A 20144-nucleotide genomic window follows, 5' to 3' on the forward strand; every position below is an offset into this window, starting at 1 on the left:
CCGACTCGACGGCACTTAACAACAACAACAACAACATGAACACTCATGGAAGTAGCAGTCAAGAGATCAAATGACATATTGCATTAGGCAAATCTGCTGCACAAGACCTTTTTAAAGTGTTGAAGAGCAAAGGTGTCAGCTTGAGGACTAAGTTGTGGCTGACTCAAGCCATGGTATTTTCAATAACCTCATATGCATGTGAAAGCTGGACAGTGACTAAGGAAGACCATAGAAGAATTGATGCCTTTAAGTTATGGTTTTGGAGGAGAATATTGAAAATGCCATGGGCTGCCAAAAGAACCAATAGATCCGTTTTGGAAGAAGTGCGGCCAGAGTGTTCCTTGGAGGCCAACATGACCAAACTTTGTCTCTTATACTTTGGACATATTGTCAGAAGGGATCAGTCGCTGGAGAAGGATATCATGTTTGGTAAGGTGGAAGGTCAGAGGAAAAGAGGAAGACCCCCAATGAAATGGATTGGCCAAGTGGCAACATGGATGGACTCAAGTGTGGCAACAATAGTGAGGTTGGCCCAGGATCAGGCAGTGTTTTGTTCTGCTGTGCATAATGTTGGTATGGGTCGGTACTGACTTAATGGCACCTAACAACAAGGTCCTTTGTTAAAGAGCTCTGGTAGAGTAGTGGGTTAGTGTTGGGCTGCTGACTATAAGGTCAGTGGTTCGAATCTACTAGCTACTTCCCAGGAGATAGATGAGGGTCTCTGTTCCCATAAAGATTTACAGCCTCGGAAATCGTAACCCTATACAGGACTGCTGTGAGCCAGAACCAGCTCTATGGTAAAAGCAACAACGATCCTATTCTGACATAGTTGTTGGTAAGTCAGTTCTAACTCGTGGTGACCCCTTATGTTCAGAACAGGGTTTTCAAGACTTTCAATCCTGTGGTCTTCTTTTGGAAGCATATCACCAGCTCTTTCTTTAGAGGTGCCTTCAGAGGAGGATTCAAACCTCCAGTCTTCAAGTTATAAGTAGAGTTTAATGATTTATGCCACTCAGTGAGTACTTTATTGACATAAAATATCATATCATTTCTACCTCATTACCATATTTATCTATTGTTTCTTTCATGTAATTCAGGTTATAAATCTGTTAAGAGCAGGAACTGAATTCTATGTGTAAAGTCATTGGAGGATAATAGTTAATACATTGTACTGCGAATTACAAAACTTACGTTTGAACTGTGCCACTGTATAACTTCTGAAACATTATATTGTATTTCCATCTTTTTTTTCATCTGTCAAATGTGAACGTGGATGTCATGAGAATTAATTGACAATACCTGTATGTGTGAAAATGTTTTCTAAATTTTAATGTTATACAACCTAAGAAGTCTTGATGTGGTGCTACAGGATAAGCACTGAAGGCAAGGTCGATTGGAACTGCAAGGTCGTTGGTTGAAACTCACTAGCCACTCCTTGGAGACCCTATACAGGGTCATATGAGTTGGAACCGACTCAATGGAACTTAACAAGAACAACATACAATATAAGGTGTTGTTTTTTATTGCTTCTTCAGAGTCCCTTCTGTGGATTTCATGTGCGCACAGAAAGGACAGTCAAAAAATAGCCTCCTGTGTCCTGCTGACTGTGATATGTTGTTGTTGTTGTTAAGTGCCATCGAGTCGGTTCCGACCCATAGCGACCCTGTACAGGGTTTCCGAGGGTGTAAATCCTTACGGGAGTAGAAGTAGAAAGCCTCATCTTTCTCCCGCGGAGCGGCTGGTAGTTTCGAACCGCTGACCTTAAGGCTCGCAGCCCGATTCGTAACCACTACGCTACCAGAGCTCCAGTTCTTTAAAGCAGGGCTTTCAAGGGGGAGTCATTCTGGTTTGACCCCCTATTGAGAATTTGCATTTTTACCTTGGGAATCTTGTTGAAATGTAGATTCTGACTCAGTATATCTAGAGTGGAAATGCAAATTCTCAGCAGGGGATAGAAGCGGATGGAACAGAACTCAAAGAGTTGTTTTAAAGTAATGAATACCAAGACCCATTCTTCAGCTTCCTTCTACTTTCGGGGACAGATTACTACTGTCCAATGTAACTTTTGGCAAACTATTTTTTTGTTGCATTTTCTATCTTCTTACTAACATGATCTCTTGCAGTCCTACATGCGCTTCCAGCTCACCCTTGATATTTGCCTTGTCAATTCTATCCTTCACCTCTTGGAAGTAGCTGTGTTACCTGGAGCACACTTCTTTCCCAGCCCCGCCTGCATTTCTTTCCCGTGGGCTCTTCTTCCCCTCTGCTGGCAGCCAAGGAGAAGCACATTTATTGGCATTACACCCAAACAGATGCTTGCCTCCTTCCCTTCCCCCTTTCCCTTCAAGCTAAACCATCACCTGCCAATGGCTGGTGGTTGCTGCCCCCCCTGTCCACTGCCTCACACTGCTGCAACTCGAGTCCTTTTTGGCAGCCTCTTCTGAAGCTCCCCTGCCCGCAGCAATCCTGTGCCTCTTGCCAGCAGCAGCCTCCCCCTCTCGTCTGCAGCTCTCCTCTCTCCCCCGCTTGATTTGCGCACAGCTTCTTTCTCCCGCCCTTGCCAGCTGCTTTACTTGCCTTTCCTCAGGCTGCACCCTCTCCTTCCTTCCCCAGTGTCCGTCTGCCAATCTCTTCCCAGCACCCTTACCCGCTCTAGTCCGATGTTTTGTTCACACCCAAGACTAGCTCTCCTGGGTCCCAGTGTATGTACGTGCCCACCGGACAGAACAACCTTGGGAAGTGAGCATTTTAATTTCCATGTCTATACTAAGCCAGTAACCCAAAATCTGTGTTTACAGCCCCAGCCCCCTTATCCTTCGAGTCCTAAAAGCGGGTGTGGATAGCAGAGAGAATTCAGGGAGACACTATGGCACAGGATAGGGGTGGGTGGACCCCCAACAAAGTTTTGGATACTCAGGACTTGCCATCTGCGCTTTCGGAACTTGGCTAGCCAGGGCAGCCGCCCTGAGCCCCTATGCAGCGCAAAGTGATCTGGTCAGTCCTGTATTCCAGGCGCCTTCGACCTTTCAGGGCCGCTGAGTTAAAAGTAGGACCAGGCCTGCGCCGCTCGCCACCTTTCACCCGGTCCATAGCCCCACCCAGGCACTGGTACAGGCGGGACGCACTTGTTCCTAGTGTTAGGCCAAGGGTGGGCAAGACAAAAGGATGGAGTCGCCTAGGTTCTCTGATGCCTGCCAAGGGAGTGAGAGATGGGGGATATTGTTAAAAGAGATTCTCCGAAACCAGGGCCGTTCTCCCGTGCAGGTTATCTATAGTGCGCCTTGCAGTAGAAGGATAGACTTTAAGAACTGTCTCCTTTAAGAATCGCGCGCGCTCTTGTGTGTATATGTCGGGTAGTGTCTGTGTGCGCGCGCGTGCGCGCGCCTTTAGGTTTGTGTGTGTGTGTTTGCGCGCGCGCGCGCGGCGCGCGCACCCTGAGCTGGGGAGCTAGGCAGACCCTAGGAAGGAGGAGTTATGTAGATTACGGATGAACATTCTGGAGGGGAGCGAGGAGAGGGAAGGCAAAAGCAGAGGCGAGAGTGCGAGGAGCGGCGGAGGCCCTTCCCGCAGAAATAGGGGGCGGCGGCGGTGGTGGAGGCGGTGGGAGAGGAGGAGGAGGACGCGCGGGCTGGAGGCGGCAGCGGCGGCGGCGGCTGCTGCTGCGGCTGCTACTCGGCGCTTTGAGCCTGAACCGACGGTGAACTTGGGCGCCACGTTCCGGGTGACCGGCCCCCGAGGATGGTGAACGCGAGCTGCTGACCCTGCCTCAGCCGCTGCTTCTCGGGGGCTGCCGAGACAGGGGCCCCCTGTCTCCTCCCCTTGCCCGGCAGTGGGTGAACCTGCACGCTTCTTACCCACCCTGAGGACTTTTTTTTGAAAGGAGGGAGGGAGGGAGAGGGAAAGAGGGAGAAAGCGAAGGGGAGCTCGTCCATCCATTGAAGCACAGTTCACTATGATCTTACTCACATTCAGCACTGGAAGACGGTTGGATTTCGTGCATCATTCAGGGGTGTTTTTCTTGCAAACCTTGCTTTGGATTTTATGTGCTACAGTCTGCGAAACGGAGCAGTATTTCAATGTGGAGGTAAGAGTACGAAGGCTTTCTCCCTGCCTGCCTGGGTTGCTCGCAGAAACATTTCGTTCACTCCTCTGAGCCCTGTAGCTCTAAGCAGATGGGGTCTCAACACATTGTTTCCCTTTTTGCCGCCGAGACCCTTACTGAGTTTCCCTGGGTCTTAGGTGATGGATGCGCTTAAGACCAAGAATCCGTTATCCCCAGCAGCACAAAGCACGATGCTGCGCGCTCAAAGGCACAATTGTAGCTGATCCATCTTTCCGTCCAGGGACGAGAAGTCCTACATATAGCAAACGTGTAGCTTCTTAAAGGCAGCTTGGGTTTGTGATGGATATACAGCTCTGGGAAGATGGAATTCATTGCTTGCCATCATATGCTTCCTTGGTATTGTTCCTGAAATCTTTCTCCCTCTGTTTGGTGCCTAACAAAGGAGGTTAAAAATCACAGAATCTAGAGGAGAGCGTGGGAATACTTGATATGTTTAATAACATTACTTTGCGATAAAACACTTGACTAGACGGAGCCTTTTTCTCATTTAGACATAACTTCATACATTGTAACCGGATCAGGCTGACACGGAGGACATGAAATCCATCTCTTTTTAAGTGTCTTTCCTCCCCTCCCCCGCCAGCTGAAATAAACGTGGCTCAATGTAGTAGTTCTGGGGTGTGTTTTTTTATTTCATTTCACGCCCCCGTAGCCAAACGGAGAGGTTTTAAACTGTCACTTGCTTTGCTTTGATAGCTTTAGGAACAGGCAAGCACAAAGCAAAAGGGAACTTAAGGATAAGGACTTGTCAGACCTCTGCCAAAGTACTTTTCCTGTCATCAACTCAGCAATAAGGCCAGTAATGTGCAGTCAATCAGTGGAAGCGGGTGCACACCTGGACTTAACACTAGTGTATCATGCAGACGGTGGAATACAAGGACAGTAAGAGGGTCTTCTAAAATGTACTCTTTTTGATTAGCTCTCAAGTCTTCTAACATCTCAAAAGACTTTTGATTAAACCTCCAAAGATTAATGCCTGTGTGTTGCTTCCCTTATGTTGTAGATCTCATAAAGCTTCAACTGTCGTTTTGTTGGGAGTGTGTGTTTACACAATAGCAGGACCTGTTGCACAGTATTTGAACATACTCCATTGAACTGATATATATACAAAGTGTGCATAATAAATGCCATGTGTAAAACGTTCTCATTATAACTGTGTTTATATAAAGTGTTCTTAGGACTTCATGTATTAAGTGATGCTTGGTAGAGAAAAAGTATTTGAAGAAGTAACAACCATTATTTAAAAAGGTAAAGAACTTTATGGTGAGACTATAGTGCACAAAAACCCCAATTTGAAAACCAATATCTATTTAACCCTTGAAAAAAATAAGTTTTGTATTGCTATGTAAAAGATAGATGTACAGGGGTTGGAAGTCCTAACTTTTCTTGACTGTAAATTTGAACTTTGGAAACTATATGCCACAAATAGAGTTTTTAACCTAATGTTTAAATCTAGAGATAATTTGATGTTCACATGAAGGAATAATGTATTGTCTTAAACAATGAGAGTGGGAAACTTCTTTATAGTATTATAAACAGAAAGGCCTATCTCTACCTGATGGTGGTCGTGGTGCTGAGGTGGGGCATGGGATAGAGGGGGCTGGGGTTAAAAGTAAGAGTTGTGTTGTATCTTGCTCACAGTGGGTGGGAAGGAGGGTTAACGGGATTGATGACCACTTGCCTTTGGGAAGTCTACCATTTGCTTTCAGAAATTATTGGGATAAACATCAGTGTCTTGATTATTATTAGATTTCCTGTTGGAGACTACAACATAAAATTGAATGCATTTCTTTATTAAGTTGAATCATTCAATTCAATTAGATAGTATCAGACAAAAAGAGTTATGATTTTACTAGAAATATCCTACTAGTTTAATTTTGAATTTCCATGATCTCTGTCTTTATTAAGATATATATGAAAATATGGCTCATTTGGGAAAAAAAAAGTTATTTCCCATGTTCAGGATATTTAAATGATCCCATCCATATATACATAGCAATAAAATAATAAGTTTATATAATATAAAAGAAATATACCACCAGGATCTTAAAAAATATTTTAATAAATTGAAAATTTTAGAGTAGATTGTGATGAATAGCTCATACTTTCCTCAAATAGTTTTTGTTCTTTCAAGTCCTTGAGCATTTTTTTATTAGGTATATGTGCTGCTTAGATGTGGAATGATAACCATCCCCATCCCCTGTTTTTTGTTTTTGAATCATAGGTAGTAGCTGCTAGCTAAATCAAAATACTGTAAAGAACATAGGATGATGGGATGTTTTCTGATATGAATTTATGCCTGATTTATTTGCATTAGAGTTTTTTTTTTTTTTTTTTTGGATAGGAAACACTAATGGGATGAGTAGTCCATCACTTTTCCAGCAGAGGCACTTATATTGCGTTTCTCATACTTGGTTGCAAACATATTCTGGGCATGCTTTATTTTATTGATTCTCAAGGACAATCTTAAAATAAACAGTAGTGGTATTAATCATGTATGAAGCTCATATGATCATATTTTTTTTCAAGTTGAGTACTAGTTGGAATGAAGCTTCTGAGAGATGCTTTTTATGCTGACAGCTAAGATTACAATGTTTATTCCTTACTGAATTTAACGATTGGTGGTATCCCATATGTTTCATTCCTGTGATTTAAAATGTAAACACCTATTTTTTTCCACTCCTGAAGAAGCAGGGATAAAGGTGTTCATGTTAAGTCTTTCCAGCCTAATTTTAAAGGAAGTAAACATTTGGGATTTTCCATTGCCAGAGTGAGAGATATTTTAACATATGCTTAAGAAAGCCTGTTACAGAGTAAGAATGCATTTGTGTTTTTATTAAGAAGCAAAAAATATTATTTCTGGTAGGTAAGAAGGGGCCATAGTACTACATACAAGTAGTACTACTGAAGCAATTCAGTGCATTCTTCCTATTATGTCAGGGAAAAGAATCTTTGATGTTAAATTTTTAGAGTACCTTCATTCAGATCTTTCTGTATCATTGCAGCCCTTTTTTGGGAAGCATTCTTTCAGTGTGTAGCAATTGACATGATAAAAAGGACTTATGTTACTAATATTAACTAAAAGTCATAAACTGCTGTCATTGGACAGTAGTCTGAATCAGAGGTGTTCATTGGTCAGAAGCAGTCAAATTGTTAACTTAAGTGTTATGATTTAGTCTTCACTCTTAAAAGCCATTTTGTATCTAAAATTGTTACCATGTTATAGTGGGAATATCCATGACACTGGAGTTCCTTATTTGGGGGTGCATACTGCAAGCATTTTTGTCATGATATTTGAGATGAGAATAGTTTATGATGTTAATATCTCTCATCATCAACTCTTATAAATTGTCAAATACAAAATATTTTAAATATTGAATGTAATATTTTTAAACAATAGCGTGCATTTATAGTGAGAACAATGGTTTTAAGCCAATTTAAGGGTGAAATCATGACACTTAAAACATTGAATGATGCACATATCAAAACATAGGCAATTGATTGCTTTTTGTGACAAAAAAATCTTGATACAGCAGAAATTGATCTGTTACTCTTATTTACAAAATAAAAAAAAATATTCTGGATTTCAAAGGAACCTCTTTGATAAATATTATGAAATATTTTGAGCCTAGCCATTTACCAGGACTTATTTCACAACTTTATCAGAATTATCTGTTGCTGTTGTTTTTGGTACTTTTGGGTCAGTTCCGACTCACAGCGACCCTGTGTAGTTTCTCAGGATTGTCTGGTGGGTTTGCGCCACCAACATGGAGGTTAGCAGTTCAGTGTTTATCCTACAGCGCCACACCAGAATTTGTTTTGGGCAGCATAGTATAGCATATAAGTTTGGCACTAATTGGTCATGATATATGTCAGAGATAAAATGTTATAATTTACAGATTTGAAAGCATATATGTTATTGTTAAGTGCCTTTCAGTTGGTTCCAACCCATAGTGACCCTATATAGGTTTTTTGAGGAGCAGCTGCTGAGCTTGAATCACCGACCTTGCTGGTCAAACCGACTTTGCAGTCCAGCATGTTGATCCCCATGACCACTCCAGGACTCCCATAGATGTAGAAGACACTTTTTCATATCTCCTGTTCTCTACTTGCTTAAATAATCAAGTTACATTATTTTAATTGTTGATGAAATAGTCATGCCACCATGATCTCATTAGTCTGCTTGAGTGAGAGATTATCTGACTACATCCCAGAATTCTCTGATTTATCAGTTTATACTGGAAACAACTGTGGTTTTAGGCCTGAATCAGATAAGTTTTGTTTGCCCCAAATCCTAAATTTTATAAGTTTTCCCAAGTATGCTGGTCATTCAAAATGTTAGAAGGCCAAACATGATTAGGAGAGTAGAAAGCTGGCCTCTGTGCCCCGACTGGACTATCCTTTCCTCTCTTCAAAGTTGCCTGGTGTGGGTAAGCCTTACAGGTAAGCATATTTCTTATTACCCCCATGAGAAAACAACACAGAACTATAACCCAAGCCTATCACTCTTGAAACATTTGGGTTTTATCTTTCACTCTCTTCTCCTTATGAAGTATGGATAGAGTCTGATTCAATAACGGCATTCATAGCTCTCGAGTCAGGTTAAAAAGGACATCTAAAGTGTCAACTTTTTTTTTATTTTTTTAATTTGAGCTTTTCAAGGTTATGACATCAAAAAATGTTCACATTGAAATTTAACTTTATTATTTCATGAATTCTTTTTCATAGGATTTGTTCTGTTACTTCTAACAACCTCTGTATTTTAGTTTATTGTGGTGAAAACATTCATACCAAAACATCTGCCAACACAACTTCCACACTTACAACTGAATGACATTGATTATATTTTTCATATTGTGCCACCATTGTAACACAAGCACATTTTATTGTGAATTGGGTGAAGGTTTACAGAGCAGATCAGTTTTCCATTCAACAATTCATACATATTTTGTTTCATTTCATTGATTGCAATCCTCACCATGAAACATCACTTATCCCACTTCCTCCCTATGTTTCCTGTTTTTACTCCTCCTGGATAGAATGGAACAAAAGTCAAAACCACTAAAACAAAACAAAAACGAGGCTTACCGGCTGAACAGAGAGCACAGGTGGAACGGCCTCTAGTAACCCCCAGGATCAGAAACAAACCCACCCCCATGAGTGACTCCCCAGCCAAACAACAGACAGACTCCTAATGGGAACACCGCCACCAGCTAGGCAATCACCCCCTAGAGTAATCAACCATAGGAGATCAAAAAGGGCAGCATCCATACAAGGACAAAGCTCAGTAGGGATGGGAAAGAAGGATGAATGCCTTTAACTTTTGAGTAGCTGTGAAACTGTTTTCCATTTTTTACATTCCCATCAGGCATGTATGAGGGTGCCAATTTCTCTACATCCTCACTAACAGTTGTTATTGTCTTTAACATAAGCAAATTTTAATGTACTTGCTCAGTGTTGTTAGTCTTTTCGCTAAAGTTGGGTTATTTAATTATATGTAAATGTATTTTAATACCTGACTTAACAACCATTCTAAATATCCCTGTTCAGACTGTTTGGTAGATGACCTGTTGAAATTACTTGGGAACAAAAAGTCATTAGACATTTGAATCAGTGAGTTAAGTAACTTCAATATCAAAAAGAAAACTTACTTTTTTATTCCTTTAGAAACTTTTTGACCTTTTAGCAATTTTATTTCAAACTTTGAAAGTCATATTTGATGCTACTTTCCATCACTCTTTTAAATATCTATGAATATAATTATATCCATCTATTTGTTTTTTTATTGTCCTGGTGTGGTGCAGTGGGTTAATGTGTTCGACTACAGTGTCAGTTTGAACCACAGGATTGGTGGTTCAAGCTCACCAGCTGCTCCTAGGAAGTCCTATCCAGGGTCACTATGAATTGGAACCGACTCCACAGCACTTAACAGTAGTTAAGAGCACATTCTGAAGCCAGAATTCCTGGGTGGTAGTCCCATCTCATTTGGTTTATAAGTTGAGTAATAATGGATAAATTAATATCTGTGCATCTCAGTTTGCATAGGTGCAAAATGGGTTTACAAACAGCACCTACCTTGTTGCGCTATTTTGATGATCAAATGAATATCTGTCTGTGTGTTCATAGAGATTCTCTGTGTGTGTGTGTATGTGTGTGCCTCTCTTTTGAAACATACCTTCACATAGTTAAGTACGAATAACTTTTAGGTACTATTATTAGTAGAAAATAAATGTTAATTCAAAAGCAATTGTCATTAGAGTGGTAGTGGTGGCTGTGGTTCCAACTATTAGTGACCCTGTATAGATAGGGTTTCTGAGGCTGTAAATCTTTGTTGTTGTTGTGAAGTGCCATCGAGTCGGTTCTGACCCCTAGCGACCCTGTATAAGGTTTCCGAGGAGCAGCAGGTGAACTTGAACCACTGACCTTGCAGTTCAAATGGCTTTGAAGTCTGGTGCATCAACCCACAGCACCACACCTTTACAGGAACAGAAAGCCTCATCTTTCTCTTGCAGAATGACTGGTAGATTCGAACTGCTGACCTTGACATTAGCAGCCCAGTTCATAACCCACTATGCTACCAGAGCTTCTTAATTTCTATGAATGCATTCAGTTATGTAAAAGTCTGTCAGGTTAGCACATTTCAGCTAGTCTAGGAAGATTTTATTTTAATACCTTTTTTTCACTTTACAAAGATGTAATATATTGAAAATCAACCAAGCTAACTTCAGTACATTTTCTTCCCGTGGGTTTTTCTTAGACAGTTTAGTTCAGGAATGTGATTTTCACATTTTGTCTCGTCATCTGTTACTATCATGGAATGTCAAGTTCAGCTCACACCTTCTTTTTACAAGACTGGGTTTGATGAAATCTGTTCATCTTTTCTAATACCATAGAAAATAAATAGACCTTTATGATTCAGTGGGCCTGTTTATTTTAATTGGCCCAAGGCCCAAATGCTTTAATTCCATAACAGGGTTAGAATTCAGTATAGAACTGAAGCAAGCTCTATACTATGTCTCAAATCAGAATATAAAAGTGTTTTTTTTTTTCTTCTTCTTTAATTTATAGAAGAGGGGAGAGGCTGGGCAGGAACAGAGATTAGAGTGTTTTCTACAGTGACGAAGACATTGATGAAAACAAACGTGTGGATGTAAACTTTGGAAAAGTAATGTTGTCATTGCTGTTGTTAAGTACCAATGAGTCAGTTCCAATTCATAGTGACCCTGTATAGGGTTTCCAAGGAGCTGCAGGTAGGTTTGAACCACCCACCTTGTGACTCAAATTGACCTTGTGGTGGTCCAGCGCATTATCCTGCAGCACCTTACCAGGATTCCGGAAATAGAAATATTGCATAATAGTATAACATAGTAATAGATTACATAAAGAGCCCTTGGGTGGTACTAGCCTTAATCTCTTGGCTGTTAATTGAAAGGTCAGGGGTTCCAGTCCACACAGAGGCATCTTGGAAAGTCTGAAACATCAACTTCTGAAAACTCAGCCATCAAAAACCCCATGTAGCACAGACCTACTTGGACACACAGAGTTGACTTAGTAGTAATGGGTAGATCACAAAGGTAGACAATTCAGATATTTTTCCCCTGAAATTTATGACATGAACAAATACAGAATGGACAAATTAAATTTAATAAATGTTATCATCTGTATTGACACAAAGTGTTCAATTGGACATAATCCTAACCTTCTGATGACTAGTGAAAACATTAGCAGCAAATTATATTTAATTTTAAATTTTAAATTTTTGACCAAAATAGTAAACTTTAAAGATTTACTATTAAAATAAGGCTTTATGTTACTTTGAAAAGCACATATTTTCATCAAGTGTTACTTCAGTCATTAAAATGTCCAATTGGAATATGATCGCCTGAGTTTTATTAGGAAACATCTTAAAATGCATGTACACATACATTAATACATATTTTTTTTAGTGGAATGAAAGTGCTTACACTGTATGCATCACTTGCCCATTATGGAAAGTACTTTTGGTCAGCTGTTCTTTGAGGGGTATATTTGTTCTTTACTATGCATTTGGTTTTGAAAGTGAAAATCAGATTGTATTTGTTTTTTAATATCTGTATATATTATGCGAACAACAAAACTAATTTTACTTTAACATGGTAAAATACTAAATCATATGCATCACTTTCGTTTTTTCTTTATCATTCCTTTTTTTTTCTGGGAAAGGTATTTATAGATTTTCAGTGTATTCATGAAATCGTATTTGATTGCTGTTTCCTGTATTTAGCACTCTGAATGAATACTCTTTGTCTTGGTGTTTTACCATGACTGTCTGGCATTCTGCATCTTTGTATTTAGATCAGTGGACTATCTTGATGAGTCTAGTAACAGAAGTTCAGCCAAGAAAGTCTGAATAGTCCTTCCATAGCCCCCTAACCTTTGATTAAATATGACCTCCAGTTGTAGTATATAGGAAGAGGCTAGAGGGAGCTATTGAGCTATTTAAAGACTCCAATGGCTTGCAAGAACTTTGTTTAAAATCAAGGACACTAGGTGCAATCAGATGTCTTAAAATGAATCATAGCCAGCCATGAAGAGTTCAGGAGATCATTTAACACATGTTTCAAATTTTATATGTGAACTGAGGTTACTGAGAGCCACTTGACACCAGTAGTGATCACATATTTGATGAACTCGGGAAAATAGCACTTTCTGGGGAACAAAGTTTTGGGAATGACAGTATAATAATGAATGTTATAATGTAAGACTGCTTATTATGTCTCCCGCATTTAGGTTAAGAACAGGCCAGAAATTATACCTTGCAGTGACTGTAGATCATTTTGATATTTCTGTTTTAATTGAAATGATTGAGAAAAATTTTTAAGAGTAAATTTAATTTGATTGTAGATTGTTGTTGTTAAGTGCTGTTGAGTTGGTTCTGACCCATAGCAACTCTGTATTGGATTTCTGAGGAGCATCTGGTAAGCTTGAACCACTGACATTGCAGTTCAAATGGCTTTGCAGTCTGACGCATTAACCCACAGTGCTACACCAGGACTGTATATTAGTGTATCTTTAAAAATTGTGAGAGTTGAGAGTAAAGGACTTTTTTTTTAAAAAATGCTTACCATATGACCTTATGGGGAAAAAAGTACTTTTCAATGAAATCAGATTTGAAAATATTTCAAAACCTCTATTGCTTTTAAAAAATATTTTAAAAATTACCCACAAAGTGTGAATTAATGTTTTATTTTGTTTTTAAATAGAAACTTCAGAAATGTTTTCAGTTGAGCAGAGGGAATTTAAAAAAAAATCGTGAATGTATTTTTGCTAAGTGCCATGGAATTCGTTCTGATTCAATAGCAACCCTTTGTAGTTTTTCCCTGGTAACCTAATGGGTTATGAGTTGGGCAACTAACAAAAGGTGAGCAGTTTGAATCTACCAGCAGCTCTGCTTTCACTCCCATAATGATTTGCAGCCTCGGAATCCCTAGATAGGGTCACTATGAGTTGAAACGGACTCCAGGGCATATAACCATAGGATTTCTGTGGAGTGACTGGTAAGTTTGGATTTCCAACCTTGTGGTTAGCTGTCTTGTACCTATTCTACAGTGCCACACCAGGACTAATGCAATAGGCATGCTAAAATTTAATTAAGATATTATGACCCACTCACAAACATCATTCACATTAAAAAAAAAAAAAAAAAGATTTTTAAGTCAGTCAATTTGTTTGTTTGATAGAAAAATAAGGTGTGGATAAATGAAGTAAAAGTCACGGCCCACCAACAGATGTTCTCAGAAGAGATAGTCCATAGACATAATGTATTCAAATGACCAAATAAACTCATAAGAGATGATTAGCTGACATCATTCAGTGTAATGGAATTTTGCAGTATTTGCTCTAGCAAGGTTTAAGATAATGGTGAATGGGGGGAGGGGGAGGGGAGAGCTGCCTGTTTTAAGGGGAAGCTGAGTCATTGTATGAATTTCATTTCATATCCAAAAATGGTGAAATGCAGGCATGTGCCTCATATGTGGCTTATGGTCAGACCCCAGTGATGTCAGAGGAGGTGTTTTTCCATTGCCCCTTTTCCACAGTTGAATTTAGATGCTATAGTAATACTTTCTCATTGTTTATAGAGTTTCTACTACCTGTGCATTCTCTCTTCACTTTCAATGATTGCTAGGGTGCTCCTTCTCCAGATCCAACTTGTTCCTTTTAGCTGGAGTTTTTAATCAAACCAGTTCCCATTGAGTTAATCCTGACTCATGATGACCCCATCTTTTAATTATATGACAAGATCCTCAACTTGAAACTTGGGAGAAATATTATGAGAAACCATCACCCTCCTTTCTTTTCATTATCAAAAATGAATAATAGAATTAAAATAGCTTCCAGAAACAAGTGTATGTGAAAAGATTTGTATGAAATTGAAAGGAAACATATTAAAATTAAGAGCACACTTATGAGGAAATGTAATGTTTTTGAAGATTTGGGTGTTTGTTAACATTGTGGTAACTCTATTTGTATAACTTACTGTTTTGTTTCTCCCTATGGATTGATGGCAATTCTGTGCTTTGTGATAAGTCAAGAAAATTACGTCAGCAACCCTTGCCTTATTGTAACCATTTATAAATGGATAGAGTCATGGTACTAAACTGCTAACTGCGAAGTTATAAGTTCAAACCTACCAGCTGCTTCTTGGAAACCCTATACAGGGTCACTACAATTCAGAACCAACTTGATGGCAACTCAATAACAACAACAACATAAATTGGACAAGTTACATTTATAGTATTGGGTTTGTAATACATATACCACTTTGACATTGCCAAGCTGTCTCCTATGTAAGTAGCAATAGGTTGGTGTCTCTGTCTTGTGATTCCTACTGAGGATAAAGACATAAGTAGTTAACAATTGTTGGACATCTGCTATGTACTCCATAAAGTTTTAAGTGCTTCGTTTGTTCTTGCTGTTAAGTGCTATCGAGTCGGTTCCAACACATAGTGCATGGTGGGCTTGAACCATGCACCATGTGGATCGTAGTCCAGTGTTTATTATATGGAGCCATCATGCTCCCCAAGTGCTTCATATATCTATATCTATATATTAACTAATTTGCTTTTCATTATAATCTTGTGAGTTAGCATTATAATCTTTACTTTGCAAATAAGGTTTGTGAAGTTCAGAGAGGTACCTAACTTGGTTAAGGCCACAGAGCTATGAAGTGTTTATCAGCAGCCCAGACTCAGAGCAGTAGTGCAGGCCTGGGAGTCTGTTCTCCTAACCAAATGAACACAGGTAAGAATTAGCTTATAAGATCCTCATTCAGACAATCCGACCCAACTATCGAGTCCTGGTGTGGTGCTGTGGTATAAAGCACTGGACTGTAAGGTTGATTTGAACCACAAGGTGTACAGTTCAAACTCACCAGCTGCTTCTTGGAAAACCTATACAGGGTCGCTGAGTTGGAAGTGACTTGATGGAACTTAACATCAATATAATACTGACATCTTTTTATAGTCCAAATCAAGCAGAAATAACTGACCTGTATAACGAAAATGCTGTGGCACTGTGGGTTTGCGCTGGACTGCAAAGTCGGTTTGAAAAGCCAAGTGGGTGGTTCAAAGTCACCAGGTGCTCTTTGGAAACCATATACAGGGTTGCTCTGTGTTGGAACTGACTCAAGAGCACATAACAAGTAAACATAGCACCAGGTAAGGAATAAAAATCCAATGATTGGTTGTTGAGCTTTCTTTTTATTATTTATTTTATTTTTATTATTGCTTCAGGTTTAATTATGTGGTACTCAATATGATTTTACTGATGAGTGTTTTATGGTTGTTTCCATCCTTAGAAAATTGATAGTGTACATATCACATAATCTTATATTGCATGTAGTATTAAATCGTATTATCTCAGTCTGCAACTATTTATCATGCTGCATTTTATCATAAAATATTTTATTTGAATGATTAGGCAGATTTCATTATAGTCCAGGATTCCAGAAAATGTAATGAAAAACCTGTGTTTAAAGATCTGTGATGTAATTCCTTGCTCCTTCAAAGCAAGGATGGTGGGACTTTATTCCATGTACTTTGGACACATTGTCTGGAAGGACCAGTTCTGAAGAAGGCAGGACATCCTGCTTGGTAAATTGGAGGGTCAGCAAAAAGAGTTAGACTCTGAACAAGATGGACTGACACAGTGGCTACAACCATGGGTGCAGGAATAATTGTAAGCATGGCACGGGGTCAGGCAGTGTTTGGTTCTGTTGTATTTAGGGTCGTTATGAGTTGAAACTGATTCCGTGTCACCTAACACCAATAATGACAACAAAAGTGACTGCTTTTTATGAGTGCTGGAGTTTGCGATGCTTATAATTTCTGTCCATTAGGTAGACGTTCCAAGGAAACAGATTTATCTTACTACTTAAAAAATTTTATTTTATTATTTCTTAAATTATAAAGTAGAAAACCTTCTTTAGAGATAAATCTGCCAAAAGATGAAGGACGTGCTTCAGAAGTGAGTGAGTGCGTGCCTCAGTGCTTGAGACTAGGCATGCTAGCTTGATTGTGGAGGACATTGGAATCCCAGGTTGTTGGTTGACCAAGGATGTAACAAGATCTTCAGTCCTTAAGATTGTTACTATATGTAGATTTTAGAATTCACTAAATTAATTTATTAGCCTTTCTAAGGAGGGCTGTTGCTAAATCAGTATATGAAGTTGAATTTAGCGGATTTCACAAAATATCTCAATATTAAACATTCATTCCTGTACTTTTTGACTTCCTGTAAAATTCATGTATCATAACGGTTTTTATGTTAGTCTAGGATATTTTCCAATATCTTTGGAAGCAACATGCTTAAACATCTTCAATGTAACACACACAAGCTTGTGAACTCTGGTGGGTTCCTCGATGATTGTATGTCTGAACATCATCATGTATAAAATAGGGATGATAAGACCATAATTTATTGTAAAATTAAAGAGTCAAAGTATATTAGGCCAAGGTAGAGTTTATCTTCCCTTCTGAAATAACAATAAAATAACAGCTAAAATATATAAAATAGGAATTTTCAAACCATTGGACAATAAGCATTAAGAAGAAGGATCCTTGAAATAAAGTCCCAAATTTCTGCCTTGACAGTTTTCAGTTTGTAACACAGGGAGTGGGGCACCTGGTTGAGCTCTGCAATCTCCCTGAGTTAGAGGGATGGAGTTAGAGGGATGGTGAAACAAAGGTGGTCAGGTCACAATAATGGAGTGTTAAGTGCTACATAGAGGGAAAACACTGAAGATCTGCATCAGGCTTCCCCCATGATTAAGTTGAGTACTGATCTTTGCATCAATGTGAAGAAATTACTGGAGGCTGGGGAAAGAATCAAAGGCTGAGGATTAGGACAACAATGACTTAAGGCTTGAATAGTGCCTGTTCCAATATTGTTGTTATTACGTGCTGTCAAGTCAGTTCTGACTCATAGTGACCCTGCTTGTGAGTTTCCAAGGAGCGGTTGGTGAGTTTAAACTACCAACCTTATGGTTCAAATGGACCTTGTGATCCAGTATTTATCCTACAACACCACACTAGGACTTTGTTCCAATATGGAAAAGCCTCATAATTCATGAGAATTTGGGTAGAATTTTCAGAAAGATCTTTCTTCAATAGTGGGATATTATTAACGTCTGACTAAACTACTGTATTCCCATATCACAAATTTTGAAAATAAGGCCTAAAAGGAGCAAACTATTTCTAAGTGACCTAACTGCTTTCCACAAAGCTGTCAATGACAGTTAAAAGAATACAGAAATGTCTAGAATCCAACAAATTGTTCTGTTTCCACAAAAGATTTACAGCCTTGGAAATCCTACACAGACTCTCTTTGAGTAGGAATCCACTTGACAGCACTTAGCAACAAAAAGGAACACCAGTTAATACCATGATTATTCACATTTGTGCACCAACCACAAAAGCTAGTGATGAAGCTGAAGAATTCTATAAGTTTCTTCAGTCTGAAATTGATCAAACATGCAATCAACATGCATCACTAATTACTGATGATTAGTAATGCAAAAATTGGAAACAATGAGGTAGGATCCAGACTTGGGAAATATGGTCGTGGTGATGGAAAAAATGCTGGATTTAGAAGAGGACACGGAACAAGAGATATCATTGCTCATGTCAAATATATCTTGGCTGAAAGCAGAGAATACCAGAAAGATGTTGCTCTTGTTTAGTGCCATCTAGTCAGTTCCAACTCTTAGCAATCCTGCATAAGGTTTCCAAGGCTGTACCATTTTGTAGGAGCAGAAGGTCTTGTCTGTCTCCTACAGAGCAGCTTGTGTGTTTTATTGATTATGCAAAGACATTGATTGTGTGGATCATAACAAACGATGGATAACATTGGGAAGAATGGGTATCCCAGAACACTTATGTATGTTCATGAGGAATTTGTCCACAGACCAACAGGCAGTTGTCAAAACAGTAAAAGGGGATACTGAACAGTTTAAAATCAGGAAAGGTGTGCACCAGGGTTGTATACTTTCACCATACTTATTCACTCTGCATGCTGAGCATATAATCTGAGCAGATGAGTTATATGAATAATGTGGCATCAGAATTGGAGGAAAACTCACTAACAATCTGAGATATGCAGATTATACAACCTTGTTTGCTAGAAATAAAGAAAACTTGAAATACTGACAGATGAGGATCAAAGACTACAGCCTTTAGTGTAGATTCGACCTCAATGGTAAGAAAACAAAAATCCTCACAAATGGACCAATAAATAGCATCATATTATATGGAGAAAAGATTTAAGTTGTCGAAGATGTCATTTTGCTTGGGTACACAATCAATGCTCATGGAAACAGCAGTCAAGAAATCAAATGATGTACTGCTTTAGGCAAATCTTCTGTGCAAGACCTTTTTAAAGTATTAAAGGGCAAAGATGTCAGTTTAAGGACTAAGGTCGGTCTGGTTCAAGCCATGATATTTTCAGTTGCCTCATATGAATGTGAAAGTTGAACAATGAATAAGGAAGATCACAGAAGAATCAATGCATTTGAATCATGGTGTCAGCAAAGAATGCTTAAAGTACCACAGATAGTCATAAGAACAAACAAATCTGTGTTGGAAGTACAGACAGAATTCTTCTTAGAAACTAGGATGGCTAGACTTCATCTCTTGTACTTTGAACATACTGCAAGGAGGGATCAGTCGATGGAGACGGACATTATTCTTGGTAAAGAGGAGAGCCAATTAAAAAAAAGAAAGACCCCAAATGAGATGGGCAACAACAATGGGTTCAAACATAACAATTGTGAGGATGATGCACAACCAGCAGTGTTTCCTAATTCTCTGAATCAGAACCAATTCAGTGACACCTAACACTAACAATAACAAAAGAATTCTATTATGTGAATGCATCAAAATTTGGACAGATGAAATCTTTTCAGTTTTTGGAATTCCTTTAACATTTTGTCCATTGCTTGTCTGCTGATGACAGAACTTTTCAGCTTTTGTATATCTGAAACATTCTTTATTTCATCTTTATTTCTGAAAGATATTCCCACTGAGTATGGATTTCTAGGCTGACAGTTTTTGCTTTTTTTCAGTATTTTTAAAGATGTTTCTGCACTGTCTTCTCACTTATATTATTTCTGAAAAGAAATCTGTCATCCTTTCTTTGCTCCTCCATATGTAAGATATCTTTTTTTTCCTCTGCTCTTAAAATGTGTCTCTTCATCACTCATTTTGAGCAGTTTTATTATGCTATGCCTTGATGTGGTTCTCTTCATGGGGAGTCATTAAATTTCTTGGATCTGTGAGTTTATATATTTTTCAACAAATAAGGAAAATATGGATTCTGCCCTCCCCCTTTCTCAGAAACTCAAATTACACATTAATTAAATCATAAAAAGATGCTCCCTGTCTTGCCGGTAGAATCCTGGTGTGGTGCTATGGGTTAATGCATTGGACTGCATAGTCAGTTTGAACTGCAAGGTTGGTGCTTCAACCTCACAAGCCACTTCTTAGAA

The 20144-nt window shown here is 38.9% G+C and overlaps 1 protein-coding gene across 1 annotated transcript in view; it reads left to right on the forward strand.

Annotated features, from left to right (window-relative positions):
• The first annotated feature begins 3678 nt into the window (after positions 1 to 3678).
• Positions 3679 to 20144, forward strand: part of MMP16 (matrix metallopeptidase 16 (membrane-inserted)) — a 403580-nt gene continuing 387114 nt past the window's right edge. The window contains exon 1 of the mRNA XM_006859234.1: positions 3679 to 4084. Within this exon, the coding sequence (XP_006859296.1) occupies positions 3953 to 4084 (132 nt within the window). The 5' untranslated portion in view covers positions 3679 to 3952. The remainder of the gene's footprint in view (positions 4085 to 20144) is intronic.

The sequence above is a fragment of the Chrysochloris asiatica genome, unplaced genomic scaffold (assembly GCF_000296735.1).
Source record: "Chrysochloris asiatica unplaced genomic scaffold, ChrAsi1.0 scaffold00031, whole genome shotgun sequence".
In the NCBI taxonomy this organism is placed as follows: domain Eukaryota; kingdom Metazoa; phylum Chordata; class Mammalia; order Afrosoricida; family Chrysochloridae; genus Chrysochloris; species Chrysochloris asiatica.